Source organism: Carettochelys insculpta, chromosome 22 (genome assembly GCF_033958435.1).
Source record: "Carettochelys insculpta isolate YL-2023 chromosome 22, ASM3395843v1, whole genome shotgun sequence".
NCBI lineage: Eukaryota > Metazoa > Chordata > Testudines > Carettochelyidae > Carettochelys > Carettochelys insculpta.
In genome coordinates this window covers 15,221,591-15,249,340 of record NC_134158.1, presented here as the reverse complement: position 1 = coordinate 15,249,340, position 27,750 = coordinate 15,221,591, and the positions used below count along the sequence as shown (strand labels likewise).

The following is a 27,750-nucleotide window of genomic DNA, read 5'->3' as shown; positions in this document are numbered from 1 at the left end:
CATCCTGGCACCCAGGACATAGGCTGGGGCTGGGAAGGGGTTGCTTTGAAATGGTTTTTGCCCCTCCCTTCCATGGGGCAGGCTCCTGTCTCTTCCCCGCCCCCGCATCCCCCCGCCAAGCCAGGGAGCCCTGTGAGCACCAACCCCTTGTCTGCCTCAGTGCCCACCTATGACACGAGTGCACCGGGGCTCAGCTCTGTCCCTAACATGCCAGCCCCAGGGGCAGGATACAGCCCTCCCCCTTCAGTGGCAAGTGGGGCAGTGAGGGAAGGTTTCGGGCAGCCTGAAGGGGCGATTGAACTGAGTTTGGGGGGGCCAAGGAGGGGAGGTTTTTGGGGTCCTGTGGAGGAGTGTGGGGGAGGGGACGGGTGGCAGGATCCCATGGCCGCCGGACCGGTCTGGCTGGTTCCTGTTATCTCCCCTGGGGAGCTCTGGTAACCGCCAGCTGGCTGCCAGCGCCCGCCCCAACCCGGATGTTACCAGCCTGCTCTACCCCCTGCCTTGGCAGGGTGGGGTGTGACAGAGCCCCCAGGCCAGGGGGGAGCCTTTACCCCAGCGAGCAGCCCCCCCCCGCAGATCCTGTGTTCTGGCCCTGCGCTCTTCCCGCCCCGTGTCCCATAGGTACACAAGGGCACCGGCCCCTGGGACTAGGGCTGCCAACCCCCGCCCCCGCCCTGGGAGGAGAGTGAGGCCTGGTGGCTAGAGCAGGGGGGATGGGAGGCAGGACTCCTGGGTTCCACCCCTGGCTCAGGGTGGGGAGTGGCGTCTAGTGGTTAGAACAAGGGACTTGGGGCAGGGACTGGGTTCCCCTGTGAGTCTTTCGTGCAACCGCCCCCCCACACTCTCCCACTGGCAGCTCTGGCGACCACCCTAAAGCAAAGTTCCTGGGTCCCATTCATCACCTGCCCCAGCCTCGCTTGCTGCTCGGGGAGGCTGGGCCCAGATGAGTCACCTTTCCCTGTAACTGGCAGCTCTGCCCTCTGGGTGCTTCCTCGGCACGCCTGTGCCCAGCCGCAGGGCCTGCCTGCCTGCAGGGTGGGCAGCGGAGCCTGGGGCGGAGCGCAGCCTGGGAATCATTAACAGACGGGACAGAGCGAGGGAGGGTTAGAACCCGGATCCCTGGACCAGGTAGGTGCTGGGGGTGAGTGCAGGGGGCTGTGAGCCCGGATGTCTGGGTTCTCTCTGTTCCTGGGAGGGCAATGGGGTGTCGTGGTTAGAGCAGTTGTGGGCTGGGAGCCAGGACTCCTGGGTTCTTTCCTTTGCTCTGGGAGGGCAATGGGGGGCTGATGGATAGAGCAGGGGGCTGTGAGCCCAGATGTCTGGGTTCTCTCTGTTCCTGGGAGGGCAGTGGGGTGTTGTGGTTAGAGCAGTTGGGGGCTGGGAGCCAGGACTCCTGGGTTCTTTCCTTTGCTCTGGGAGGGCAATGGGGGGCTGATGGATAGAGCAGGGATCTGGGAGCCAGGACTCCTGGGGTCTCTCCCTAGCAGTGGGGTGTGGTGGCTAGAACAGGGGGTGTTTAGGAACCAGGGCTTTATTGTGGCTCCATCCTGTTGATCTTCCTGGTTCCTTGATTGCAGAGCGAAATTCCCAGCCAGGCTGGTTCTGTTTGTTTGCAGGAAACAAGACACCCACCGCCCCCAACCCCAGTGATCAGCTTATTCTGGGGCCAGTGTGTGGTCGATGCTAGAACTCAGGTGACCTGCCCTGCCTGCACCTGTGCTCTAACCACTAGGTGCCACTGCCCTCCCAGAGCCAGCGATAGAACTCGGGACTCCTGGCTCCCAGCTCCAGCCACCAGCCCCACCTTGGCTAAAGAAAGAACCCAGGAGTCCTGGCTCCCAGCCCTAACCATTTTCCCACATAGCCTTGCCAGGCACAATGCCCTGCAATTAGCAGAAGTGGAGGCTGGGGACCTCAACCTGCCCTGCTGGGAGCAGAGGGAGAGCTGTAGTCTCTGTCTTCCCCTAAACTCTCGTCTTTCTTTCTCCAGAGCCCTCGACCAGGGGAGTCCCCCCACCTTCCTGGGCAGGAGCCGCATCGCCAAGCCTCAAGGGTACGTGCAGCTGCTGGTCAGCCCAGGAGAGACCCCACACCCGAGCTGGAAGCACAGCTATTGTAGACATGCCTCAACGTCTGGGGGGCTTTGTCTCTGTGGCACCGCTGGGGAAACTGAGGCACAGAGAGACCAACTGACTTGCTCAAGGCCTCAGCACCGCAGGACCAAGAACCCAGGTCTCCCGTGTTTGAAGCTGGGACTTTGGCCCCCTAAATCAGCCTTTCTTCTGCCCCCCGGGCCAGATAAGGGCACACTCCAGTGGGGACCTGCCCTCAGAGAGAGGCACCCCTGAGCCGGCTGTGGAAGTGTTTGTCTAAAGATGTTGCTGCCTCTTAGACCCAGGCCGGGTAGGGGGTGCCCAGCATGGGGGCCTGAATGGGCAGAAGGTGCCATGCGTTGGCCAGGGCATAGGATGGACCGACTGTGAGCTCTGTGTCTGGGCAACACCCGGCCCAACTGGCCCTGATCTCGGTGAGTCTGTGCCTGGGCGGCACCTGGCCTGACGGGGCCCCGATCTCGCGGACTCTGCCTGAGCAGCGAGCAAGCTGAGGTGACTCTGTGTATCTCTTGTGTCTGTACCTCTGTGTGTAGCGGTGGCCCCCCCCTCCCAGCCCCAGGGGCCCATGGCAGCCTCGCAGCTGGGCTGCTTGGAGGACGCCCCCTCAGAGACTCAGGTGACTGAATCCAGCCCCGAATTCTTCTATTCGGAGGGGCAGCGGCTGGCCGTGGAGGCTCTGCTGTCCGGAGGGAAGTCGGCCTATGCACAGAGCCTGGCCCAGGATGGGCTGCGCCCCTTCCTGTCCGACGAGGAGCTCCAGCACCTGGCCAAGGCAGCCCGGGACATCCCGGAGCCGGCTGGGGAGCGGGACGGGAACGCTGACCAACTGAGCCTCAGCTACTGGCCTGGGCGCTCCGATGACCCCATCCCTGACCTGGAGCTGGGCTGGCCCCTGGACACCAACTGCAAGGGCATCACCCACGCAGAGATCTACACGCATCCGCCTGCAGACGGGGCCCCCAAGGTCAAGGAGCTGGTGCGCAGGAAAATTCAGCAGGCTGCCAAGGTATGAGGGAGACCCAGATTCCTGGGCTGTCTCCTGGGCCTGGGAGGGGAGTGAGGGCTAGTGGTTAGAGTGGGGGGGCAGGATGCCTGGGTTCTCTCCTGGGCCTGCGAGGGCAGTGAGGGCTAGCGGTTAGCGTGGGAGGGGACCCGGATGCCTGGGTTCTCTCCTAGGCCTGGGAGTGGAGTGGGGCTCAATCTGTTGTTGGGACTCCCCAAAGAATGATGCTGGGAATCTAATATACCCTTCTCAGTCTCTGCCTCACTGAACCAGCCAGGACCCCTCGAGCACCACCAGTGCCCCTCACTCCTGACCCACAGCCACTGCTAATGCTGAGCTCCCCCTCCCCAGCTCTGCTGGTGCCCTCTGCCCCTTCTGCGACTGGGGCAGGAAGTCAGGCTGAGCAGCGTGTGCTGCAGTGGTTCGGCCACTCACTCACTCTGCAGGGAAGGAGTGGACGTGCCCTCACCCCATCTTCCCCCAGCTGTCACAGTGGGCAGCTCCCCCCAGGAAGGTCACTGAATGCTCCTCTGCCACTTCTCTGCTGGGGGCTCACACCGGGTGTGGGGTGGGTCAGGGTTAGGGCCATGGATGGATGCACTGGGCTGAGATCATAGGATCACAGGACTGGAAGGGACCTCAGGAGGTTGTCTAGCCCAGCCCCCTGCCCAAAGCAGGATCAACCCCACCAAATCATCCCAGCCACAACTTTGTCATGTGGGATGGAGAATCCACCACCTCTCTGGCAACATATTCCAGTGCTTCACCACTCTCCTGGGGAAGTAGTTTTTCCTAATATCTAACCTACACCCCCCACTTCCACTTCAGACCATTGCTCCTTGTTCTGCCATCTGACACCATTGAGAAGAGTTTCTCACCCTCCTATTTAGAGCTGCCCTTCAGGAAGTTGAAGGCTGCTATTAAATCACCCCTAAGTCTTCTCTTCTGTAAACTAAAGAAGCCCAAATCCCTCAGCCTCTCCGCATAGGTCTTGTGCTCCAGCCCCTTAATCACTTTTGTTGCCCTCTGCTGAACATGCTCCAGCAAATCCACATCCTTTATACTGGGGGGGGCCCAAAACTGGGCACAATATTCCAGATGTGGCCTCACCAGTGCTGAATAGGGGGGAGCAACTACTCCTCTAGATCTGCTCAAAATGCTCCTCCTAATGCACCCCAGCATGTCGTTAGCCTTCTTGGCTACAAGGGCACATTGTTTACTCATATCCAGCCTTTCATCCACCATAACCCCTAGCTCCCTTTCCACTGTACTGCTACTGAGCCAGTCAAGCCCCAGCCTATAACAATGCTTGGGATTCTTCCGCCCCAGGTGCAGGACTCTACACGTCTCCTTGTTGAACCACACCAGATTTCTTTTGGCCCAATTCTCCAATTTATCCAGGTCACTCTGGACTCTCTCTCTACCCTCCAACGTATCTACCTCTCCCCGTAGTTTTGTGTCATCCGCAAACTTGCTGAGGGTGCAATCCAGTCCCTCATCCAGGTCATTAATAAAGATGTTGAACAACACCGGCCTCAGAACCAAGCCTTGTGGTACTCTTGAAACTGACCAGATATAGATATAGATATAGAGCATCCAGATATAGAGCCATTGACACTACCCGTTGGGCCCGACCATCAAGCCAGCTTTCTATCCATCTTATAGTCCAAGGATCCAATTCATATTTCCTTAACTTATGGACAAGAATGTTGTGGGAGACCGTATCAAAAGCTTTGCTCAAGTCAAGGTGTATCACATCCACTGACTTCCCCACGTCCACAGTATCTGTTACCTCGTCAGATAAACTAATCAGATTGGTCAGGCAGGACTTTGATGAATCCATGTTGGCTACTTTTGATCACTTTCCCTCTTCCGAGTGCTCCAAAATGGATTCCTTGAGGATTCCCTCCATTATTTTCCCAGGGATTGAGGTAAGGCTGACGGGTCTATAGATCCCTGGATTTATCCTTATTTCCTTTTTTTAAAGATGGGCACTACGTTTGCCTTCTTCCAGTCATCCGGTATCTCCCCCGATCTCCAAGGGTCTTCAAAGATAACAGCCAAAGGTTCAGCAATGACCTCTGCCAATTCCCTCAGTATCCTGGGGTGCATTAAATCCAGACCCATGGATCTGTGTACATCTAGTTTTTCTAGATAGCTCAGAACTTGTTCCTTCCCCACAGATGGCTGCCCTCCACCTTCCCATACTGCATCGTCTAGGACCGTATATCAGAGTTGACTTTGCCCGTGAAGACTGAGTCAAAAAATGTGTTGAGTACTGCAGCTTTTCCTACATCATCTGTCACTAGGTTACCTCCCTCATCCAGTAATGGCCCCACACCTTCTCTGATAACCCGTTTATTGGTCACACCCCTGTAGAAACCCTTCCTGTTACTCTTCACATCCCTTGCCAGCTGCAGTTCCAATGGTGCGTTCGCTTTCCCGATTACTGCCCGGCATTCTCCTGCCGTATGTTTATACTCCTCCTGAGTCAACTGTCTACCTTTCCATTCCTTGTGTGCATCCTTTTTGAGTTTAAGCTGACTAAGGATTTCCCTGTTAAGCCAAGCTGGCGGCCTCCCATGTTTGCATTTCTTACTATGCAGCGGGATGGTTTGTTCCTGTGCCTTCAGTAAGACTTCTTTAAAATACAGCCAGTTCTCTTCAACTCTTTTCCCCTTTATCTTCGTTTCCCAAGGGATCCTGCTCGTCCGTTCCCTGAGGCAGTCGAAATCTGCTCTTTTGAGATCAAGGGTCTGTATGTTACTGCTCCGATCTAGCAGACTTGTTCCATGCATGCACCCATGAGGGCCAGAATGGAGCCAGCGCCCCTGCAGGGGACAGGCTGCACACCCTGTGCCCTGGGGATTGGAACCGGTGCCCCCTAGGTGGGACAGGCCCCATGCCCCAATCCCTGCCCCCCAAGCTAGCTAATGCCACCCTGGGGGCCAGATGGGAGCCAGCACCTCCTAGAGAGGACAGGCTCCTGCCCCACTTCCTGCCCCCTAAGCCAGCCAATCCCACCCTGGAGCGACACCCCAAGAGGGGGTGTCTGCAGCTCTCTGTGGGGGGGTTTACCAGGTGGTTGCCGTCGTGATGGATGTCTTCACGGACCCCGATATCCTGCTGGATTTGCACGAGGTGGGCATGAGGCGCAGGGTCCCCGTGTACCTGATCCTGGGGGAGCAGCACCTGGACGCCTTCCTCAGCATGGCCAAGGCCGCCTGCCTCAACGTGCACTACATGGAGGTAGGGTCTGGCCTTGGGGGTGCTGAGCCCCCCCTGTCCTCTGCAGCACAGTGCCCCATAGTGCTGCACTGGGACCAGCCCTGCCTGCTGGGGGTGAGCCCCTGCCCTGCCCTGCCCCCCCCACAGCACAGCACCCCCTAGTGCTGCACTGGGGCCAGCCTTGTTGGCGGGGGGGGAGCCCCTGCCCTGCCCCCCCATGGCACAGCACCCCCTAGTGCTGCACTGGGGCCAGCCTTGTTAGCGGGGGGAGCCCCTGCCCTGCCCTGCCCCCCCATAGCACAGCGCCCCCTAGTGCTGCACTGGGGCCAGCCCTGCCGGCCAGGGAAGCACACCCCGCTGCTGAGCCCATGAGGTATCGGGCATCCGGCTGTGCTCAGGGCCCTCCACTCCCGTCTGGTATCAGCCCTGGGGAGGGGAGCCCTGAAATATTGTTTTGGCCCCCCACCAGCTGACTTTGTGTGTCGCTTCCCCGCCCCCAGAACCTGCGGGTGCGGGTCATTGCAGGCTGCACTTTCTGGAGTCGGCAGCACAAGTGGGTCACCGGGACCCTGAAGGAGAAGTTTCTGCTGATCGATGGGGACACAGTGATAACGGGGAGCTACAGGTGAGGGGGACGGTGGGGATGAGTGGGTGGGGAGAACCCCCCTGCTGGGCCCCCACCCTCCTCCCTACAGCCCAGCGCCCCCTGCTGGGCTCCCACCTTCCTCCCTACAGCCCAGCGCCCCCTGCTGGGCTCCCACCCCGCTCTTTGCAGCCCCAGGAATTTCCCTTCAGCCTCTCCTGGCTTGTCTCACCCAGAGAGGCTGCATCTGTGCTGGGCGAGGGGTGTCCCTATAACCAGACCCTGCACCCCAGAGGGGGCCATATCTCAGCGTCAGGCCTTGATCTCTGTGGTTGGGCATCAGTGGTGTGGGGGGGGGGAGGGGAGGGATGGTGGTGGACCCGTCCGGCTAAGCAGGGAGGGTGAGAACCTACTGCACTCGATTCATGAGTGGAGGGTGCCATAGTGAAACAGCTCTAGGTTTAAGCGGCATTGGAGGGAACAGATCACATGGCAGGTGCCAAGGGGTGGACAGCGAGGCCGTGTTGGGGGGAGCAGATGGCTCAGTGCCCCCTGCTAGGGTGGGGTCTGTACCCCCCACAATACAGAAGGGGAATCCTGTGAGGGCAAGGATCCTGCAATCGGTTAGGGGCTAAGTATGGGATAGAACCCAGGAGTCCTGGCTCCCAGCCCCTCCCCCAACACCCACCAGAACCCACTCCTCTCCCAGAGCCAGGGATGGAACCCAGGAGTCCTGACTCCTCCCCTCCCTGTCCAGACTCCATCTTGGCTGCCCCCCTACTCTCTTGGGCGCCAGACGGCATGGTGACATTGCTCACTGTGACATCATGGTGATGACACCACACACTGTGACATCACCCGACTCTGGCTGGAATTGGCCAATGAGACTCTTGCAGCCGTATTGTGAGGTCATAGGGCAGGGGGCTGGAGGCAGCAGCTCAGAGCAACCAGGTGAGAGTGAGAGAGCCACGTTCTGAGGAACTGGGCATCCAGATCTTCCTGTCAGCCCCAGGCCTTGCAGCTCCTGCCTGGTTCTGGAGGGACGGCAGCTGAGCCTTTTGGACCCTGCCGGTGCCCTGCTCTGCAGTCACTGCAGGTGCGGCTGATCCGGAGCCAGACCCTGGTCCTGAAGACTCTCCAGCAGCTCAGATCCAGAGCAGGAGGGCCAGGACCTGACTGTGAGGTCCCTCGAGTGATCCAGATCCACACCCTGGCTCTGAAGGCGCCAGAGGCAGGCAAGCTGGATCCAGACCCTGGTTCTGAAGGTGCTGGAGCCAGGAGAGCTGGATCTAGAACCTGATCCTGAAGGTGCAGAAGCCAGCAAGGCTGGATCTAGACCCTTATTCTGAAAGCACCAGAGGCAGGAGAACCAGATCTAGACCCTGGTTCTGACGGTGCTGGAGCCAGGACAGCCATATCGAGACCCTGGTTCTGGAGGCGCCGGAGGCAAGGGAGCAGGATTTAGACCCTGGGTCTGACGGTGCTGGGGCCAGGCGAGCCATACCAAGACCCTGGTTCTGACGGTGCAGAAGCCAGAAGGGCTGGATCTAGACCCTTACTCTGAAGGCGCCGGAGGCAGGAGAGCCAGATTGAGACCCTGGTCCTGAAGTCACGGGAGCAGGAGGTCCAGGACTTGGTTGTGACGTCCCCCCGGGAGTGATCCAGCTCCAGGCTCCGGTTCCGCTGCCCCCCGCCTGTGCGATCCCTCCCGTGGCCCCCCCCATGCCACCCCTGCTGGTGCTGGCTCTCCTGTTGGCGCTGCCTGGCGGCGCCAGCCCCAAGGAATGCTTCTTCTGCGAGGTGACGGCCTCCCGCCACTGCCCCAGCACCCGCATGAGCTGCGCAGCGGACGAGGACTGTTTTGTGGGGCACGGTGCCGCCCTGGGGGTGTCCCTCATCCAGACCAAGGGCTGCACCCGGGCCCTCAACTGCGGCAAGGAGCACCCCATCAGCTACATGGGGGTGACCTACAGCCTGGTCACCCAATGCTGCAAGGGCAGTCTGTGCAACCGGGCTGGTGCCCGCCCTCGGGGGGCCAGCCTGGGCCTGCTGCTGGCACTGGGGGTGGCCGTCCTGCAGGGGGTGCTATGAGAGCCGGTGGAATAAAGTCCTGCTTGGGTGACGGCTGGTGCGGTTCTCTGTGCGCCGAGCTGGGGCACCGGGGGGGCGGGCAGGGTGCAGGGGAAGATCTGGATGAGGAGTCAGTGGGGCTGGGGGGAAATGAATGAGGAAGGAGAGCAGTGGGCAGTGAGAACTGGCAGTGGGAACCCAGGCGTCCGGGTCCATGCAAGGCATGGGTGAGGGAGGGGAAGGGAGGGTGGGGGGGGTGGCGCTAGCTGGTAGTGGGAACCCAGGCCTCCGGGGCCCTTGCAAGGCATGGGGGGAGGAGAAGCGGGGGGCGTGGCTAGCTGGCAGTGGGAGCCCAGGCGTCCAAGGCTATACTGCCCCCGGGGGGAGGTTACCTTACACTGTTCCCCCAGTTTGTCCCCCCACCTCCCCCGCCGTGTCTCACCCGAGCCACATTGGCTCTTTGGGGTGAGGAGCAGCTTTTGTGTTGGCACAGCAGGATCAGGCCCAGGATCGGTGCCCCTGACCCCGCATCCAGGTTCCCCCGGTGCCCCCTGCTGTGGAATGCTGCCCCCCCCCACCCAGCACCTCGCATATGCAGCTCCATGCAACATCGGAGTGACTGCTCTGCCCAGCCCAGCGGTGCCACCCCCCACCCCCACCCAGCGCTGGGCAGGCTCAGCACCACCCCCCGGCACTGGGCGCATCTCACCACCTGGGTCCATCGAAGGGCAACGTCACTGTTCACTCCCACGTGTGGAGGTTCTCCCTTGGGCAGGGGTGCTGGGGGGGGCGCTGGGACCCCCCCCCCGTGCCCAGGGGAGTTAGTTACTTTTCCTCGGGGGATTGCCTAATTTTGCTCTTGCAGAATATTTTTGTGTTCTCCATTTCTCCCTGTCCTCCTGCACCCCACTAACCCTCCCACCCCTGCATCCCATTAACCCCCCACCTCCACCCTGCACCTCCAATAATCCCCCACCCCTGCACCCCACTAACCCCCACCTCCACCCTGCACCCCAATAACCCCACCCCTGCACCCCACTAACCCCCTCCTCCACCCTGCACCCACTTGCCCCCACCCACCTATCCCGCTATCTCCTCCCTGCCCCCCCTCCGCCCCCCCTTCTCCCCCGCCTCCTGCCCCCCCCCACTGTCCCCCGCAGCTTCACGTGGAGCGACGCCCGGCTGAGCCGCCAGCTGGTGACGCTGCTGACGGGCGAGATCGCCGGGGCCTTCGACCGCGAGTTCCGGATGCTCTACGCCGCCTCCCACCCGCTGGCGCCCACCCAGCCCGACCCCCCGCCCAGCCCCCCGGCCCAGCCCACGCCCCCCAATGGGCTGCCCGCCCCCTACCGCAGCGAGCTGGCCGGGCCGCCGCTGTCCCGGGGCCCCCACCACGTGGCCGCCCGCCGCTCCGTGGCCCCCCAGCCCGTGGCCTGCAGCCGGGCTGGGGAGTGGGAGCTGGTGCGGGCCACGCGGGCCATAGCCGGGGACGAGCTGCTGCGGCCCGGCCCCGAGGGGCACAGCGCCCGGAGCGACGGGCAGCGGGGCGGGCAGCCGGGCCGGCGGGCAGGCGCCATGGGGCAGAGACCCAGCAAGTCCCTGTGGGACCTGAGCCGCCTCTCGCAGCTCTCCGGCTCCAGCGCTGGCCGCGACGGCCCCCAGCAGCCCGACGAGGCCAAGGTGAGCGGGGGGTGGGGGCGGTGCACCCCGGGGGCAGAGCTGGGACCTGGGGGCCCCTTCTGTATCCTGGGGTGCAGGGCTGGGGGGACCCCACATACCCCAGCAGCAGGGGATTTGGGGGACCCCATGTATCTGGGGGGCACGGCTGGGGATTTGGGGGCCCATGTATACCCTGGGGGGCAGGGCAAGAGATCCTGTGTACCCCAAAGCAGTGGATTTGGGGGACCCCATGTACCCAGGGGCAGGGCTGGGAGTTGGGGAGCCATGTGTACCCCAGGGGGCAGGGCAGGGGATCTTATGTACCCCAGTAGCAGTGGACTTGGGGAGCCCTGTTTCAAACAGCATGCCCCATATCCCCCACAATGCCCCCCAGGATCCAAAGGGCCCCCTCTCCATCCTAGGGGTAGGACTCAGGATATTGCAGCCCCTGTGCATCCTGGGGAGGAGAGTGGGGGCTTTGGGTGGAACTGGGGATCCCAGGGGAGGACAGGGCTGGGGCTCTGTGTGTATCTCAGGGGGCTCCCTGGGTGTTTTGGTGGGGGGGCACAGAACTGGCTATTGGGCAGGGCTGAGGGTGGCATGATGTGCCCCCCCCCATCTCCAGTGCCTGCTGCCTCCTGGTCCCCACCTTGGGGCAACACCTCCCCCGCCCTGCGTCAATATTGACCGAGGCACCATGCCCAGCTCTGCTCCATAGGGCCTCTCCTCTGCCCCACGGGGCTTCTCCTCTGCCCTGGGGAGCTGTAGGACACAGGGGCCACAGCCCCTCCTCAGCCCCCAACTTAACTCCCGGGGTGGCTCCTCTCCCGCCTCCTTTCTCCTTTGCTCCCTCCCCTGCTTTGTCCCCCAGCCCACTGAGGGGGGGCAGAGGTGGGGGTTGGCACTGCCAGACCTGCCACCCCAGTGCTGGGGTGGGGAGTTCCCCAGGAGCTGAGGATGGAATTTTGAGGGTGACTCTGGGGCAGGGTGAATCAACACCAGAGCAGATCTGGGGGGGCTGTGGGCACAACCCCCCAGGAAGAGATGGGGGGGAATTCAGGGATGTGGGGAGCATAGGACCTGGCAGGGGGTAGATGGGGATCTGGGGGGTGCTGGGCTGGGGAGGGGCTGCAGGTTGGGGGTGCAGGAAGGGAGCCCTGAGCGACAAGGGGGATGGGATGGGGAGCAGAGGCAGCTGAGGCTGGGCACGGTTAGGTGAGTTTGGGGTCATTGCTGGAGGCAGAGAGTTGGGGGGCAGAGAGGGGTCTGGGGGAGCAGAGGAGCTCTAGGAGCAGGGGGACAAAGGGCTGGGGTGGGCTGGGCAGGGAGCTAGCAGTACAGGGGGGCCATTGGATGGCACTAACTGTCCTTGGGGGGCTGCCCCCCATTCCACCCCCAGAGCAAGCACAAGTGGGGCACGCAGGACACACCTGCCCGGGCGCTGATGAGGCGGAGGTGTGTGCCCCCCACCCGCGAGGACCCCCACCCAGCACCCCTTTTCCTGTCACCCACCTACCGGCCCCTGGTGCACGGCTATGGGGCTCTGGGCCGGCTGCAGGGGCAGCTCTACAATGGGGCCACAGCCCGGGTCTGGGGGCCCCTCCACGGCTACAGCAGACAGCACCACTACTGACTGGGCACCAGCCGGCGGCAAGGGCTGAGAGCCCCCCATCTCCCCAGACTGCCCCCCAGTGGGGCAGGCCCACGGGTTACACTGGATCCAACCGGGCGCCAGAAAGAGTTAAACTGGTGCTACTGGGAAGAACTGGTGCCTGCTGCTGGATTCCGAAGAGGCTTCCCTGGCTTACCCCAGTGTTACTGGGAGGAGCTGGTGCTGGCTGAGGGGCCATCCTGGAGTGCACTGCGATCTCCTGGCTCTATTTCCAGCCCCCGGTTAACAGTGTTTGACAAGCTGGAGCTGGGAAGTCGCTGGGAGCCCTGCAGCCAGCAGAGTGCGGATTACAGGGCACTGGACCGCCAGACTGGGTGCTGGGGAAGGATCTAGGGCAGCTGAGCCACATTCACAGCCCAGGCTGGCCAGGCACCGGGATGTCCCCTGCCCACGGCACTGCTAGAGCGCCCGATGGCTGGTCCAACACGCAGCCCGGGGGGGGGCAAGTTCCCTCCACCCCAGCCTGGGGCTTTCGCTGAGCAGAGCTGGCGAGGTGTCTCCCCTCGGCCTGGCAAGCAGCATGGGATGGGGCAGTTCCAGAGAACCCAGCCCCTATGCAACTGGGACAACAGTGGGGCTAGTCATTAGAGGGGGAGGGGGCTTCTGGGAGCTAGCATGCCTGGGTTCTTGTCCCAGTGCTGGCAAGGCAGTGGGGGCTAGCAGTTAGAGCTTGGCGGGGCTGGGAGCTAGGACTCCTGGGTTCTCACCCCAGCTGCGGGAGAGGGGCTGTGCATCTGAGTGGCATCGCCAGCTCACACAAGCTGTTTGATCTTTTTGCACAAAGGTCAGAACCATTTGCCTGTTGCGAGAGGGAGTTTGTCTCCCAGCACCCCCTCCTGTCCCTGCGGCTGAGCTCCAGAGCAGGGGCCCAGCAGGGCACACAGCACAGCACAGCCCCCCCAAAACCTGCGCTTGCTGCTGGCTCTCGGCTTTCAATGAACACAGGACCTCACCTGACCACTGGGGCCCAGCAGAAAAGGGATGAAAATTCAACTCCCTGTGGAAAGTCTGAGGCACTGCTTCCTGCTGGGACCCTGGGCCAAGTGTGGGGCCTCCCCTCCCAGCCCAACGGCTCAGGGCCTCTGTGGGGCAGAAGGGACAGATCCCCTTCACTGTCCCCCCAACACACACCAGCTGAGGGGGGACCACTTGACCAGGGGGAGGTGCAATTGAGCAGCTCCCCAGGCAAAGGGGGAAGAAAAGGGAACAGGGTGGTGGTGGTTGGGGGGTGGGGACTTGTGCCTCAGAGCCTGGGGAGGTTTCACACCCCACTAGTTAGCAGGGGAGCACCCGGCCCAGGCTAGGTCCGCATCCCCAGGCTGCTACAGCTGCAAAGCAGGGGTAGACAGCTAGCCAGGTGGGGGAGCTGCTGTACCCGCCCCCCCTTCTGTTGCCAGGGCACATCTAGCCTCTGCCTGTGTCTCACCCTCACACCCCGCCCCCGCATAAAGCTCAGCAGGATTTGGGGGGGCCTAGGACTGCAGAGAAAAATGAGGATGAGGCTGTGGGGGAAAAAGGGGGACCACCATCAATAGGACCACAGGGGCCACATCCCCCTCCTCCCCCTCCAAAGGGCTTCCCAGCATTTGCCCTTTTATAAGCTCCCCTGCTAGAGGCGACATTCCACCGGCTAACAACCTACTACCGCTGCTGGCAAGGGACTGGGTTCCGCTGGCAAGGGGCTCAGCTGCGGAGCTGTTCGGGTCACTCTGAGCTTGGAGCCACTGCTACACTGCAGGCCTCCCCCCGTCCCCCCCACCATTTCACTCCATGTCTGGGGCCCAGAGCTGCGTGAACATACCCCTCCCTCCCACCCTGCGTCACACGCAGGGCACAAGGCCACGAGGTTCCCCACATGACGGGAAACTCTGAGGTTTTGAAGTTTCACCTGTTGTGAAACAAATTTCAGCATTTCCTCCGCCCAGCAGAGTCTTGAAATATGAAGTTCGGTTGTGAAAAAGGTCAAATAAACACCCCCAAGCTTCTCTTCCCAAAGTGGCCAGAACTTTTTCCTCGCCGTCAACAGAGCGTCAAGTCGGGTGTGAGCGTTTCCCGGTGTTTATATGGATTGAAAACTTCCAACGGGAAGCCAGCTGGCTCTGCTCCTGCGCTCCAGGGAAGGGGGACGACAGATGCCCAGACTGCGAGGCTGGACAGGACTGTGGTGATCACCTGGGCCACAGGCCACCCACGAGGTGATCTCTCCTGGGAGACAGGCAAAGCTGAGACCTGCCTGAGCACGCTGGGAGGAGGCCAACAGTGCACAGATCCAGGGGGTCCCAGACTGTGGAGGAGGAGATTTACACCCCCAACCCACCTGCCTCCAGGTGTACGGTGCAGCTGCTGTGCCTGGACCTGTGAAGCTGGAGCCCAGGCACCTGCCCCAGCAGCGCTGGCACATCCCTGTACCCGGCTTCCTGGCTCAGCGCCACCAGGTCCAGTCCGAGGTCCCGCCGCACAGCCTCCAGCAGCTTGGGCAGCCCCAGGCCCAGGGGGAAGGGGCGCAGGACCAGCCTCAGCAAGGGGGCGAGGGTGGCAGCTGCATCTGGGGACAGACACCGGAGATCAGAGGCAGAGGGGCCTGTGGGATGTTGGAGCCAGAACTCAGGAGTCCTGCTCCAACCACAAGACCCCACTCCCCTCCCAGGGCTGGGGAGAGAACCCAAGAGTCCTGGCTCCCAGCCCCTCTCTAACCACTAGGCCTCACCCCCCTCCCAGAGCTGGGGAGAGAACCCAGGTATCCTAGCTCGCTGGTCCAACCACTAGACCCCACTCCCCTCCTGGTGCCAGGGATTGAACCCAGGTGTCCTGCCTCCCAACCCTGCACGTTAACCACCTCTGTTTCCCATGGGTTCTGCTCTCTTCGGCTGAGCAGGTTTCTTCGGCCGCCGGAGCGCCAGGTCCCTTCTCCCAGGGCCGCAGCTGAAAGAGGACACGGGAGCCAAGCGGGGAGTTGCCTGCGTCTGGCTGCCACAGGGGGGCACCTCCGAGGCTGGTGCAGGTGCAGAGTCACCTGCCAAGGCTAGACAGGGAGGAGAGGAAGAATGTATAGCCAAAAAATACATCTCGGACGCTGACCAGATCCAGCAGCAGCAGGGCTGGGGGTGGGGGTCAGAGCCCCCCAGGCCAGACCAAGGCCAAAACAGCCTAATGCCCCCAGGCAGGGGGTGAGTGGCTGTGCCCCTTGGAACCCAAAGGAACCCCCGCCGGCCGGCCGGCCTGAGACACCCCCTGCAACAGGAGACGGCGCAGCCACGTTGTCCGGAGTGCGCCCAGCACAAGCCGCTCAGGACTGGCGAACTCCGAGCAGGTCCCCTGGCCCCAGCAACGGGCTCAGGCAGCAGGTCCCAGCAGGAGCACACAGCTGGTCTCAGAGAGAGAGGGAGTGGAGGGTTTGTGGGGGCAGCTCTCCATGTCCCTGGGGGTCACCGGTTCAACAAGGGTAGAGGGAGCCGGGGGTTGCAGGGGCCAGCTGGGATCTGGCCACCCAGCCGGCAGCCTGGAGAGCGCAGCCCCCAGCAACTGGTGCTGGCAGACCCAGCACGGACAGCACCGGTGGTTCTGGGCAGCAGGAGGACAACAGGCTGCAGAGAGGGGATCTGGTGACCTGCCCAGCTGGGGGCGAATACAGGAAGCGGAGAGGTGGGGAAGGCAGTGGCCCAGGTGATGCTGGTTACCTGGCTGGAGGACAAAGTGGGAGGTGCGGGAGTAGATATCTGAGGCACCCCTGGAAGGAGGCCGGGGCTGGGCAGGGCAGGGCAGAGGCGGACTCAGCCCGGCTGGGCGAGGGAGACAGGCCCAGCGCGTTCCTGGCCTGGGTTCAATGCCCAACAACCCTGCTTTCCACTGGCTGAGAGCTGCTCTGATGTGGAGCCCAGGGCTGCGCTGCTCCCTCTGGGAATAGGCCCCCCGGGGGACAGAACAAGGGGACAGCCCCACGGTACAGACAGCCGGGCTGGGGCTGCAAGAGGCGTGGTCCCAGGACGTGAAGGAGCTGAGCCTCAAGGACGACACCTGGCTCCCTGCTCCAACTACTAGACCCCACTGCCCTCCCAGTGCTGTCACACTGAAGGGGGGTTCCCAGGACCTGCGCATCTGCAACAGCTGCCAAGCAGAGCCCCCTTGCCTAGCTCATGAGGAGGCAGCGGTGGGCTACAAGCCTGGGGAACCCCACTATCAGCGGGGTGCTAACAATGGGTGTGCCGGAATCCTGAGAGGAGGCAGGTGCGGCCGTGGGTCTGATGGGAGGAGGATCCGTGGGGAAGGGGAAGCTGGGAGCCACCAGCCCCTACCTCTGTCCAGCAGGATACGGCACTGGGGACCTCTCTCTGGGGTGCACACCCGCAGCCCAGGAACCTGGGCCAGCAGCCCCAGGACACCTGCCCTGCCCACGGCCCGGCACAGGGCCTCCGCGTCCACCCCATGCTGGCTCCTCATGATCTCCAGCAACTTGGCCAGCCTCAGGCCTGAGGCGAACGCCGACAGGATGCCGCGCACCAGGGGGGCGATGGCTGCCAGACCTGGGACAGACAAAGCAGAGCTCGGGGTTGGAAATCACACCCCTCCCAGAGCCCAGGAATCCCAGCTCATGGCAGCCCCTCCCCACTATTCCAACCACAAGTTCCTACTTCCCTCCCAGAGCTGCCAATAGGACCCAGGAGTCCTGGGTCTCAGCCACTCCCCTCTAACCACTAAACCTCAATCCCCTCCCAGAGCCAGGGATAGAACCCAGGTGTCTTCGCGCCCAGCTGTCCCTCTAACCACTAGACCCTACTGCCCCCTCAGAGCTGGGGATAGAATAAAGGAGTCCAGACTCCCCGCCCCCAATCTCTAACCACCAGACACTACTCCCCATCCAGAGTCACTGGTACAACCCAGGACTTCTAGCTCACAGCTCCCCCCTGCTCTAGCCACTAGACAACACTCCCCTTCCCAGGCCAGGGATTAAACCCAGGAGTCCTGGCTCCTATGTCTCTGCTGTCACTACCTCGGTTTCCCATGGATTTCCGTCTTTTCGACCGAGCAGGTCTCTTCCGCCGCTGGTGCACGGGGTCTCCTCTTCCGGGGCCGCAGGAGGCAGAGGACGGGGGGCCCAAGTGTGAGGCTGGTCTGAGGGGGCTCCCTGGAGCTGGTGCAGGCCCATCGGCCAACGTGCAATGGGGGGTTGGTTGGGGAGGTAGAGGCCCTAAAGCAACATAAAAATCATGGACACTGGCCAGAGATAAAACAGCAACAGGGCTGCAGGGCGGGCCAGGGACCTGGGGAAGAGATCAAGGCTGAGGTACAGTCAGTGCCTGTTCGCCCCTCCGCCCCAGCCCGCCAAGTGCAGAACCTCCGCCTAACCTCCAGTTCTAACCCACCAGATCCCACTCCCCTCCCACAGCCAGGGACACAACCCAGGAGTCCTGGTTCCCATCCCTCCTGCTCTAACCACTGCACCTCTGTCCCCTTCAGAGCCAGGGCTAGAACCCAGGAGCTCAGACTCAACCCGTCCATCCAGCCACTAGAACCCAGGAGTCATGGTTATTACCCCCCCACACCTAACCACTAGTCCCCACTCCCATTCAGAGCCAAGGACAGGACTCAGGAGTCCTGGTTATCACCCCCCCCATCTAGCCACCACTCCCCTTCAGAGGCAAGGACAGGACTCATGAGACCTGGTTATCACCACCACCCCCATCTAACCACTAGTCCCCACTCCCCTTTAGAGCCAGGGGCAAGACTCAAGCATCCTGCTGGAACCATCCCTGGCCCTAACATAACCTCCCTATCTCTTGGCCAAACCCATTCCTTGGGCCACCGGTGAGCTGGCCCCAGTGACCCAGCCGTGGCGGTGTTGGGGAGACAGCATGGAGAGCTGGGAGCTGGGTGAGGGGCCAGCTGGGGGCAGCCCAAGCTGAAGTGGGCAGAGGCTAGGACCCCACTTGGTTGCAAACCGAACCGGGGCCGGTGGGAAGAGCCAGGGGGCAGTGGCCATGGGGCTGGGATCCCATGGGCCCCAGAAACTGGAACTGCTCCCTGGGGAAGATGCAGAGTGGGTACCACCACCCTTGGGCGGGACACCTGGGATGGGCGAACACACCAGCACCCCCCGGCCCAACCCTTCCGCTGGCCTCTATCCCAACCCCCGCCCCCCAGGCCTACGAAAACCCTCCACCCCTCTTTGCCCTTTAAACCCTCCTGGCTCTGTCCACCACACGTCATTCCATCAGCCCCTCCCACACTGCCCTGCCCTGCCCCTCCCCTCACAAAAGCAGGCAGAGGCCCCCCACACCAGCCATACCAGCCAGCTCCAGGGACTCCCACTCCATAGGGGCCTCTGTTGGGGGTGGGGAACGGCGAGGTCTCTTCTTAGCAGGGGGGCCCCCCTCCCCAGCCGGCGTATCATGCTCCAAGCTCAGCTCCTGGGAACCAGCTGGCACCACCACCACCTCAAACCATGGCTCCATGATGCCCAGCTGGGACCTCCACCGACTGGGCACAGCCCAGGTGGGAGGAGGGAACTTGTGAGCCAGAGGCAGAACCCAGGTGCCCTAGCTCCCTCCAAAGAGACCCACACAAACCAGCTTCCAAAACCAGAAGGTAAGGAGTTCCCCCTTGGTTCCCTTTATACCTTCGTCCCTGATGGGGCGGAACCCAAGAGAGCCAATCAGAGGACACCCTCTGTTCACTGACATGGGAATCTGAACAACAGACTTTGCCATTGGCTGGTGTTCAGAACCAATCCCTGTTCTCTCTGGGAGTTCCAGGCCCACCTTATTTTCTAGGCCTTGGGTGGGGGAGGGGACACGTGGGGAGAGGAGGGGAATGGGGGCAACCGTTAAGATATCAGGGGACATTTTGTGGTGTGGGGGTCACTGAGTGAGCAGTTTATAAGCCTGTGTGGGGGTGGGTCCTTCAGTGGGACACATGGGGGGGTCCCCAATATATGGGGTCAGGGAGTATGTGGGTGTTTCCCCAGTGGGAGCAAAGATAAAGCCTCCTTGACAGGAGTCATTTGAGGAGGATTTAGGGGGCATAAAGAGGTGTCAGGGGGTGTTGGGAACCCCATGCTCCCAGAGGAGCAGCTGGGAGATGAGATGACAGGTGCAGGAGGTCTCGGGGATGTCACAGCAAGCCACAATCCTGGTAGTGTGAGGGTCAAGGAGGGCAGCTGGCTGGGCGCTCTGGGCAGAGTTAAGCCCATAAACGATGCCTTGGCCCATGGGGGACCCAGGCCAATCATACAATCTGGGCTCAGGGATTGGTGTGAGCAGCTTGGAAAGGAGGCACAGTGGGCAAGGCAGCGGGGCACAGAACAGGCCAGATCAGGGAGGGGAGGGAGACAGATCTGTGCTCCCAGCTGAGCCTGTCTGGGTCCTGTTCCCACAGGAGGCACTGCTGGAAGGGAGCAGATAAAGCGACTGGGGTGGCGTGGACTTTAACTCTCTGTGCCCCCGGGCCCAGAGACTGCAGCACAGGGAGCCCTATTCTGCAAGGCAGGAGACACCCATCGTTCTGTGAACCAAGCACGGCGGGGGATAGTCACAGAATTCTGACCTGGACAGAGAAGGTGACCCTAACCCCCAGCTCTGCTTCTGCACTTTTCCACAGCAGAGCTCCCAGCTCACATTTGGTCAAATGGGGAAACTGAGGCACGGGAGAGAGACTAGGGAGCAACTAGCCCAGGGTCTACCAGTAGGCCAATGCTTTGAAGAGACAGACAGACAGACAGCTCTAGCCCCTGCCTCCCACAAATAATGGCTCCTGTTTGAGCCACAAGGACCACACACAAGGAAAGGTGTCACCCTGAAAACTGGGCAAAGACTCCCTCTCACACACACGCCTCCCCTCTGGGAGTGGGGTACCAGCCTGAGGTGAGCACAGGGCTGACAGCAGAGCCCTGGGAGTGGAGCAGCAGCCGGGATCCCTCATGCAAGGCTGGGACTGGAGCCCTATGTGAAACCAGCAGAGATGTGAAAAGTACCCCAAAAGTTACTTGAGTAAAAGTACAACTGCTGGGCAGGGGGTGTGCTACTTAAGTACAAGTTGCTGGTGCCCCTCTGGAAAGCTACTTGAGTCAGAACTACACACGGCACATCTTTACTGTACTCAAGTAACTTTTGGGGGGCATTTTCCACCCCTGCACTCAGGCCATTTATGCAGAGAAAGGAACCTCTGCTACAGCCTCAGCTGTGAGCCAGCTGGCTTTTAGAGCAGACTATAACAGTTCCCAGGGGAGGGATAGCTCAGTGGTTTGAGTATTAGCCTGCTGAACGCAGGGTTGTGAGCTCAATCTTTGAGGAGGCCACTTAGGAATTGGGGCAAATAGATACCAGGGATGGTGCTTGGTCCTGCCAAGAGGGCAGGGACTTGACCAGATAACCTCCCAAGGTCCCTTCCAGTTCTAGGAGATGTGTGTATCTTCCAGGTTCCACTTCACCTGTGGGCAGTTACACCCCAGCAGGTGTAAAGGAGTGACTGTAGGGGGTGGGGCAAGGGCGTTAGCTTATCTGCAGATAGGAAGTTGACAACCTGACCTCCAGCCCAGGTTTGATTTTAAGCTGTTCTCTTGGCACAAGCCACAGTTCTGCAGCTGTTCCGGGTGCGGAATTTGCTCCCCCCAAGCATTCAGTGCCTGGAAAACAGAACCAGTTACAGTAACCAGACAGGAATTCTACAGCAGCTGTGGTACAACTTTCCAGCTTCTGGATTTTCTATGGCACCAGTTTGGGGGGGCCCATTCAGAGACACATGCAGCTCACTCAGGCTACGTCTACACGTGAAGCCCACATCGAAGTAGCCTATTTCAATGTGGCGACATCGAAATAGGCTATTTCGATGAATAACGTCTACACGTCCTCCAGGGCTGGCAACGTCGATGTTCAACATCGACGTTGCGCAGCACCACATCGAAATAGGCGCAGCGAGGGAACGTCTACACGCCACAGTAGCACACATCGAAATAAGGGTGCCAGGCACAGCTGCAGACAGGGTCACAGGGCGGACTCAACAGCAAGCCGCTCCCTTAAAGGGCCCCTCCCAGACACAGTTGCACTAAACAACACAAGATCCACAGAGCCGACAACTGGTTGCAGACCCTGTGCATGCAGCATGGATCCCCAGCTGCAGGAGCAGCAGCCAGAAGCCCTGGGCTAAGGGCTGCTGCACACGGTGACCATAGAGCCCCGCAGGGGCTGGAGAGAGAGCGTCTCTCAACCCCTCAGCTGATGGCCACCATGGCGGACCCCGCTATTTCGATGTTGCGGGATGCGCAATGACTACACGGTCCCTACTTTGAACGTCGAAGTAGGGCGCTATTCCCATCCCCTCATGGGGTTAGCGGCTTCGACGTCTCGCCGCCTAACGTCGATGTTAACATCGAAATAGTGCCCAACACGTGTAGCCGTGACGGGCGCTCTTTCGAAGTTAGTGCCGCTACTTCGAAGTAGCATGCACGTGTAGACACGGCTTCAGAAGGAAGGACAGGAGGGTTATCGGGATGCAGCATGGAACAGACTTGTCAGACACCCGGGAGCCATCAGTACAATCCATCCAGGGAGAGGGGGGTCCCCGAGCTGGGGCCCTCGCCCTGCCCCCTTCCTCCCCAGCCAGCTGAGACTGCTCCACCCCACAGCCCAGTTCCAACTCAAACCAGCCAGGCCCCTCCTCTTGCCTTTGCCCTGTTCCCCCACACCTGGGGAAGAAAGGTGTCGCCTGGTGGCCAAGGTTACAACAAGCAGGAAGGGCCTGGCCTACTCCTGAAAAGTCATCACACCAAAACTCCTCTCACCCCTATGCACTGATGCTGGGCCTAGGGAAACTGAGGCACCATAGGGGAATAAAATCCTTACACACCCCATCTTCATCACTCAACTGTGACTCGCAGCAATATGCCTGGTTCTGAGAAAACAGAGCAGATGTGGTCTATACCTGAGTCTTCGTATTGGTCCAGCCAATTTTTCTTAAACAAATAGGGCTCTTCCAGCTTTCCCAAATCACTGCTGTTCCAAAAGCACTAGGATTACCTTTCCGCAGTGCTTGTCTGCACCTCAGGTGCAGTTACAGCCCGGAGGGGCAGGGCTGTCATTCAAAAAGGTCTGAGCACACTGGAGAAATGGGCGGAGGTAAATAGAAAGAGGTTCAATATGGACGAGGCAAAGTTCTCCGCTTAGGAAGGAACAATCAGTTTTACACATCCAGAATGGGAAGTGACAGCCTACGAAGGAGAACTGCAGAGGGATCTGGAGGGTCAGAGTGGATCACAAGCTAAATATGAATCAACATTGTGACACAGCTGCAAAAAAACAAAAAGCAAACACTGTTCTGGGCTGCATTAACAGGAGTGCTGTGAGCAAGACGTTCGTCTGCTCTGTTCTGTGCTGATCAGGCCTCTCCTTTGCAGCACACGCTGCCCAAGTGCGTTACGGGCAGAAACCTCCTGCGGAGGCTTTTGCTTTGCTGGGTTCCAGGTTCTGCACGCCAGGGCCGCTCTACTTCAGAACCTGTAAGAGACGGTTTCCCTGCCACATCATGGATTTCCCCCTCCGCGATGAGAAAAATGCTGCAGAAAGAAGCAGATGGTACATGAGGAAAATTTATTGGGAGAACAGCTGAAGATGCATCCAATAAAATACCAAACAAGAGTCTTTGGAGGTGTGGAAAAATAAATATTCAAATAATTTTTTTCCTGTTGCTCAGGAGCAATGAAATGACTCCAGGGGGGCTTCACAACACTGGGGGTGTGCATGCCCCACCAAACCAGGGTGGAGGGTGTAGATCCCCAGAAAATGGAGTGCATTCTAGATGCACAAGACCACAGCCAAATGGAGCACATTCTAGAGTATTCTCCAAAATGGGTGCTACATTCCTCAGGCCTCTGCATAACCAGTGGGTTCTAGATGCATCATGGTGGACAAGTCTCTAGAGCACCTTGGATCCTGACCAAGTGGAGTGGGTTCCAGAAGCTCCCTACCAGAGCCTAGATGGTTCTAGATTCCCTGTCCTCCCCCACCCAGTGGAACAGGCAACTCCAAATCATTCCACATCACCTTGAATCTAGCACTCACAATTTCCTCCAACAGGAGGAGGTGAGTCCTGATCTCCTGCCAGGATATCCACTCCAGCTGCTACTAAAAGGGGAGGGGGGCTCTAGATCTGCCCCAGTGGCTGAATCCCAGCCAGACCCCAGCTTTCAAGGAAGAAAAAAATTACCCCTGTCTTGTCCCCCTTAGCAAACCCCTTTCCCCCTCTTGAAAGAGGATTGGCTGCCTTGCTGGGGTACACCTGCCTTCCACCTCTAGGCCGGGGCACTGCGGGGATATAGGGCCACCCTGCTCCATTCAAACCAGCCCACTGCCCTTCATGCAGCCCTCGCCCGACCCATAGCAAAACCTGCCTCCGCCTCCCCACAGTCTCTTCATGACATGCCCGGTGGGGCCTTCTCCAGATCCGTTCTCAGCTGGATCGGTGACAATCAGGTTCCTTCTTCCTTAGCAGGAGAGGAGCATTTCCAACTTGTGGGGGACTTCTCCTGCACCTCCCCTCATTTATTCAACCTGACCTAGCCCATTGCTTTAACATTCTGCCTCTCAATTCACACAGACACTTTCAGCTTACACAGCCGGCCTCACAGAAGGACACAGGAATTGGGTTTGTGCTTGGATGGCTTCCTCTTACTCCCCACAGGTGGAGGATGGGGAAGGGAAATGGGGGGCAGACAGGGCTCTGGCTTGATTGCTCCCCTTGGTGCCCCCCGATCCTCACAACGACTGTAGGGGGTTGCCAAGATGGGCACACCCAGAGAGAAGGACCTGAAGGGTGGTATTTCCCTGGGGGAATCCGAGACGCCTTGCAGGGGGGACCATGCTGGCTCAGTGGAGACCGTCACTGTCAGAGGCTGGGGGGACGGAACAACAGAGATGGGTCTTGGCAAAGTGGGAGGGGTGGATGGCTCCGGGCGGGGACAGCTTGGACGGCGGGACACAGAGTTAAGGCCATAGAGGACAGCATCTGTATCAGCCAGGTGGTCCAGGCTCAGCAGTGGGGGGGGAACTGAGAGGGAGCCCGCAGAGGACAGGAATGCAGGAGATGCCAGTGGCAGGGGGAGCTCGGCTGCCAGTTCAGATGGCACAGCACCGGGCGTAGCCGTGGTAACGCCCTCCATGACAACAGTCTCCTCAGTGACGTGTCCCCTGGCTGCATGCTCCAATCCTGTCTCAGGCGACCAAGGTGCTGCTGGGGCAGTGAGGAGGACGAGGCACTCAGCTGGGCCCCCTGGTGCCACCCTGTGTCCTGCGGGAGGGCTGCACTGCGCAGGGGGCTGCTCCAGGCCTTCAGAAGCCGGGGCAGACTCTGTGGGGCTGGCAGCGATGGAAGAAGACTGACAGACCGCAGCTGGGGCTGCCAGAGCCGCGCCAGGGCTGGCGAGAGGGGCAGCCACCCCTGGCAGAAATGGGGACAGACCTAAAGAGACACAAGAGAAGGGAAGTCGCTCAGTGCCTGGAAAGCCTAGAGCAAGGGGAGAGTGTCCCCTACCGAGCCCCCCGCAGCCTGACACCCCTGCTGGGCCCCCACCCCGCTCCCTGCCGCCCAGCGCCCCCTGCTGGGCCCCCACCCTGCTCCCTGCTGCCTAGTACCCCCTGCTGGGCCCCCACCCCGCTCCCTGCCGCCCAGCGCCCCCTGCTGATGCCCCTAGCAGTGACCCAGCCTGGTCCTGCCTAGCTGGATACTGCTCAAAGCCAGCCTGACCCACAGGCTTCAACTCCTCCCCAGCCTCATAACTCAACACTCTCCCCCCTGCAGCCCGCCCAACACCCACCACGTACCCATCTCCTCGGTGGTTCTAGGAAGCTCTGGGGGGCAGACTAGGTAGAGCATTGTCTGCACCCCCCAGCCCTCCACCCGCACAGTCCCTGGCATGGCTGCCAGCTGCTCCTTCACCGAGGCCGAGCTGTCCAGGGGGAAGGCATGGCTGTAGGTGGCACCGTAGGCCTGGCGGAAATGGAAGAGGGAGATGCCATCGGGGTAGCCCCGCAGGACCTGAGCCACATTCTGCTCCAGCTCAGCCTGCTCAGGGGCAGAGGGAGCCAGGTGGGGGCTGGCCGGGGGGGTCAGCCTGCTGGGGCCCAGCGTGGGGCTACTCAGATAAGCCTCTGGGTGCGCTGCCATGTGCAGCTGCTGGGTGGAGCAGACCAGCGTGGGGCTACTCAGATATGCCTCTGGGTAGGCTGATAGGCCCAGTGGCTGGGTGGAGGGAGGCCACAGGGGCATCTGTTGATAGGTAGCCCTGGGAGGGTGGGAGCTGGGGAAGTGGCTCAGCGAGATGGCTCGGGGAAGCTGGGCGCTGGGGGCAGATCCGGCTGGTGGAGGCCCCGGGGGAGCAGCAGAGGGTGTCGCCAGGTGGTGGCAGGAATTCCATAGCCGGGGAGCTGGAGAGAGAGAAGAGATGCCCTGTGAGCCAGCCAGCATCATCAGACTCCTGCAGAGGGCACCGCACGCACAGAGCCTGGCCTTGCTGGGCGAGCAGTGGTCGGTCTTCGGGGGCAGCTGCGTTGTTGTTCGTCTTGCAATGCAGTTGCAGTGCAGGGGAGCTCTTGCAAGCAGGGGCAGGTGTTGCATCAAGCCAGGGCTCCCCCTAGTGGTGTCTGCCCCATAGTACAAGCATGGGTCTTTCAGCTCCACCACTGGAGACTCGGGCAACGAATCAGGGCCCCAAATTCACTCCCAGTTGGGTGTGAGGAGCATTCAAGTTCCCTCCTGCCTGCGTTTCCCCAGGCACAGTTGTTCCCTGGGACATGGTGGCTGCATCTAGGGCAGAGATCCCAGTGAGGGGGATTTCAGGCAGCCATTCTCCATTCCCCTCCATGGGGGAAGCCCCCCCACCTCTCCCATTCCCCCCCCCAGGGCTCAGCCCTCACTCACTCCCATTTCCCCCCCCCAGGGAGCAGCCCCCCATGCCTCTCCCATTCCCACTCACTTGGGGGCAGCCCCCCCACGCCACAATCGTACCTGCTCCAGAAGCTTCTGACTGCTGCCGTTCGCGTGTCACCTCCTTCCGGGGCCGGTGGCGTCTCCTAGGGCGCTTGGCTTTGGGCAGTGGGTTATAGGCTGGGCGTCTATACTGGGCCATTGGCTCCTCACCGTCCTCATCCAGGACCACCAGCTCCTTCATGTCAGCCAGCAGGTGGCGCAGGGAGCCGTAGCCGTGCTGGGCCAGGTCCAGGCACCGGCTGTGGTGGCGGGAGAACAGCCCCGCAAAATCCCGCAGGGGGACACCCTCTGGGTGGCTCAGCAGCAGCTCCAGCACAGCCCCCTTGAGGGCCAGCTGTGAGCGTGGCTCCAGGACCTCTGTGCCAGCTGCTGGAAGGAGAAACTGCTATTGGGGTGGGGGAGCCAGCTGGGTGGACTTTACCCTCCACTAGCCAGCAGGGGGACTCTACTACACAACAGTGGTGGGGTGGGCAGGGCCACAGCCCAGATACCTGGGCAGATGGGCCCCTGCTCCTAACTGAGAGAGAAATTCCCATGGCACAGGAACTGCTGATTAGGACTAAGGTTTGCATCAGCAATGGGCAACTGGTCGGGGGCAGACAGCCCCCCACCTACTAGGCTCCCCTTGTCTCCTAGATGGTGTCAGCCACTCCAACCAGCAGCCCCCCAGTGGCCTGGTTCCCAGCCCCCCCTTGAACCACAAGCCCTGGCCCTGATGTCCTGGTTCCCAACCCCCCCACTCTAACCATTAGACACCACCCCCTCCAAGATCCAGAACAGAACCCAGGAGTCCTGGTTCCCAGCTGACACCCTCCAAACCACCAGCCCCCATTCTCCTGCCTGACAGTCTGGTTCCAACCCCCACACCCCTGTCCCCTGCTCTAACCACTAGACCCCACCCCCCTTCCAGATCCAGGAGGGAACCCAGGACTCCTGGCTCCCAGCCCCCTACTCTCCCTGCTCTAACCAGTAGACCCCACCCTCCTCCCAGATGCAGGAAGGCTCCCAGCCCCCTACCCTCCCTGCTCTAACCACTAGACCTCCACCCCCAGATCCAGCAGGGAACCCAGGAGTCCTGACTCCCGCCCCGCTCTCACCCGCCATGCCCCGCAGCGGAGACCCGCCCGCTCAGCGCCAGTAGCCGACCCGAGTGAACTGTCCCTCGGGCTCTTTGCAGCCTCGGTTCATCGCCCCACCCCCTCCTGGCTCGGGCTGAGCCTCTGTTAACCCTTTACATGCGGTCACACACCGCAGAGGAGAGGGAGGCCTCGGTTCTATCCCAGCGCTGGGAGGGGAGCGGGGTCCAGTGGTTAGAACTGGGGGCCAGGGTTCCTCAGTTCCATGCCAGCTCTGGGAGGGCAGTGGAGTCCAGTGGTTAGAGGTGGGGGGGGGGGCTGGGAACCAGGACACTGGGGTTCTCTTATCCACCAGTGTTTAGGGGGGTGATTTG

At 61.1% G+C, this 27,750-nt stretch overlaps 3 protein-coding genes across 6 annotated transcripts; 1 reads left to right on the top strand and 2 right to left on the bottom strand.

Annotated features, from left to right (window-relative positions):
• Nucleotides 1–1,103: 1,103 nt before the first annotated feature.
• On the top strand, nucleotides 1,104–14,318 carry FAM83E (family with sequence similarity 83 member E). 3 transcript variants are annotated; one of them, XM_075016308.1, is made up of 6 exons: nucleotides 1,104–1,128; nucleotides 1,991–3,120; nucleotides 6,199–6,366; nucleotides 6,846–6,970; nucleotides 10,159–10,678; nucleotides 12,057–14,318. In XM_075016308.1, exons 2-6 carry the CDS (start codon nucleotides 2,680–2,682, stop codon nucleotides 12,288–12,290), a joined length of 1,488 nt encoding a protein of 495 aa, XP_074872409.1. In that variant the 5' UTR covers nucleotides 1,104–1,128; nucleotides 1,991–2,679; the 3' UTR covers nucleotides 12,291–14,318. The 3 variants fall into 3 exon arrangements, with proteins under 3 accessions (XP_074872409.1, XP_074872408.1, XP_074872410.1); XM_075016307.1 differs by lacking the exon at nucleotides 1,104–1,128 and having other exon boundaries at nucleotides 1,880–3,120; XM_075016309.1 differs by lacking the exons at nucleotides 1,104–1,128; nucleotides 6,199–6,366 and having other exon boundaries at nucleotides 1,880–3,120.
• Nucleotides 14,317–18,778, bottom strand: LOC142025272 (uncharacterized). Its single transcript, XM_075017897.1, has 5 exons — nucleotides 18,613–18,778; nucleotides 17,317–17,514; nucleotides 16,622–16,849; nucleotides 15,166–15,351; nucleotides 14,317–14,874 (listed from the first exon to the last, which is right to left on the bottom strand). The coding sequence occupies exons 1-5, from the start codon at nucleotides 18,776–18,778 to the stop codon at nucleotides 14,630–14,632; spliced, it is 1,023 nt and encodes a 340-aa protein (XP_074873998.1). The 3' UTR covers nucleotides 14,317–14,629.
• A 4,170-nt stretch (nucleotides 18,779–22,948) lies between these two features.
• Nucleotides 22,949–27,451, bottom strand: LOC142024523 (uncharacterized). 2 transcript variants are annotated; one of them, XM_075016596.1, is made up of 4 exons: nucleotides 27,398–27,451; nucleotides 26,319–26,669; nucleotides 25,136–25,738; nucleotides 22,949–24,773 (listed from the first exon to the last, which is right to left on the bottom strand). In XM_075016596.1, exons 1-4 carry the CDS (start codon nucleotides 27,402–27,404, stop codon nucleotides 23,938–23,940), a joined length of 1,797 nt encoding a protein of 598 aa, XP_074872697.1. In that variant the 5' UTR covers nucleotides 27,405–27,451; the 3' UTR covers nucleotides 22,949–23,937. The 2 variants fall into 2 exon arrangements, with proteins under 2 accessions (XP_074872697.1, XP_074872698.1); XM_075016597.1 differs by having other exon boundaries at nucleotides 26,319–26,666; nucleotides 27,398–27,428.
• Between the last annotated feature and the right edge of the window lie 299 nt (nucleotides 27,452–27,750).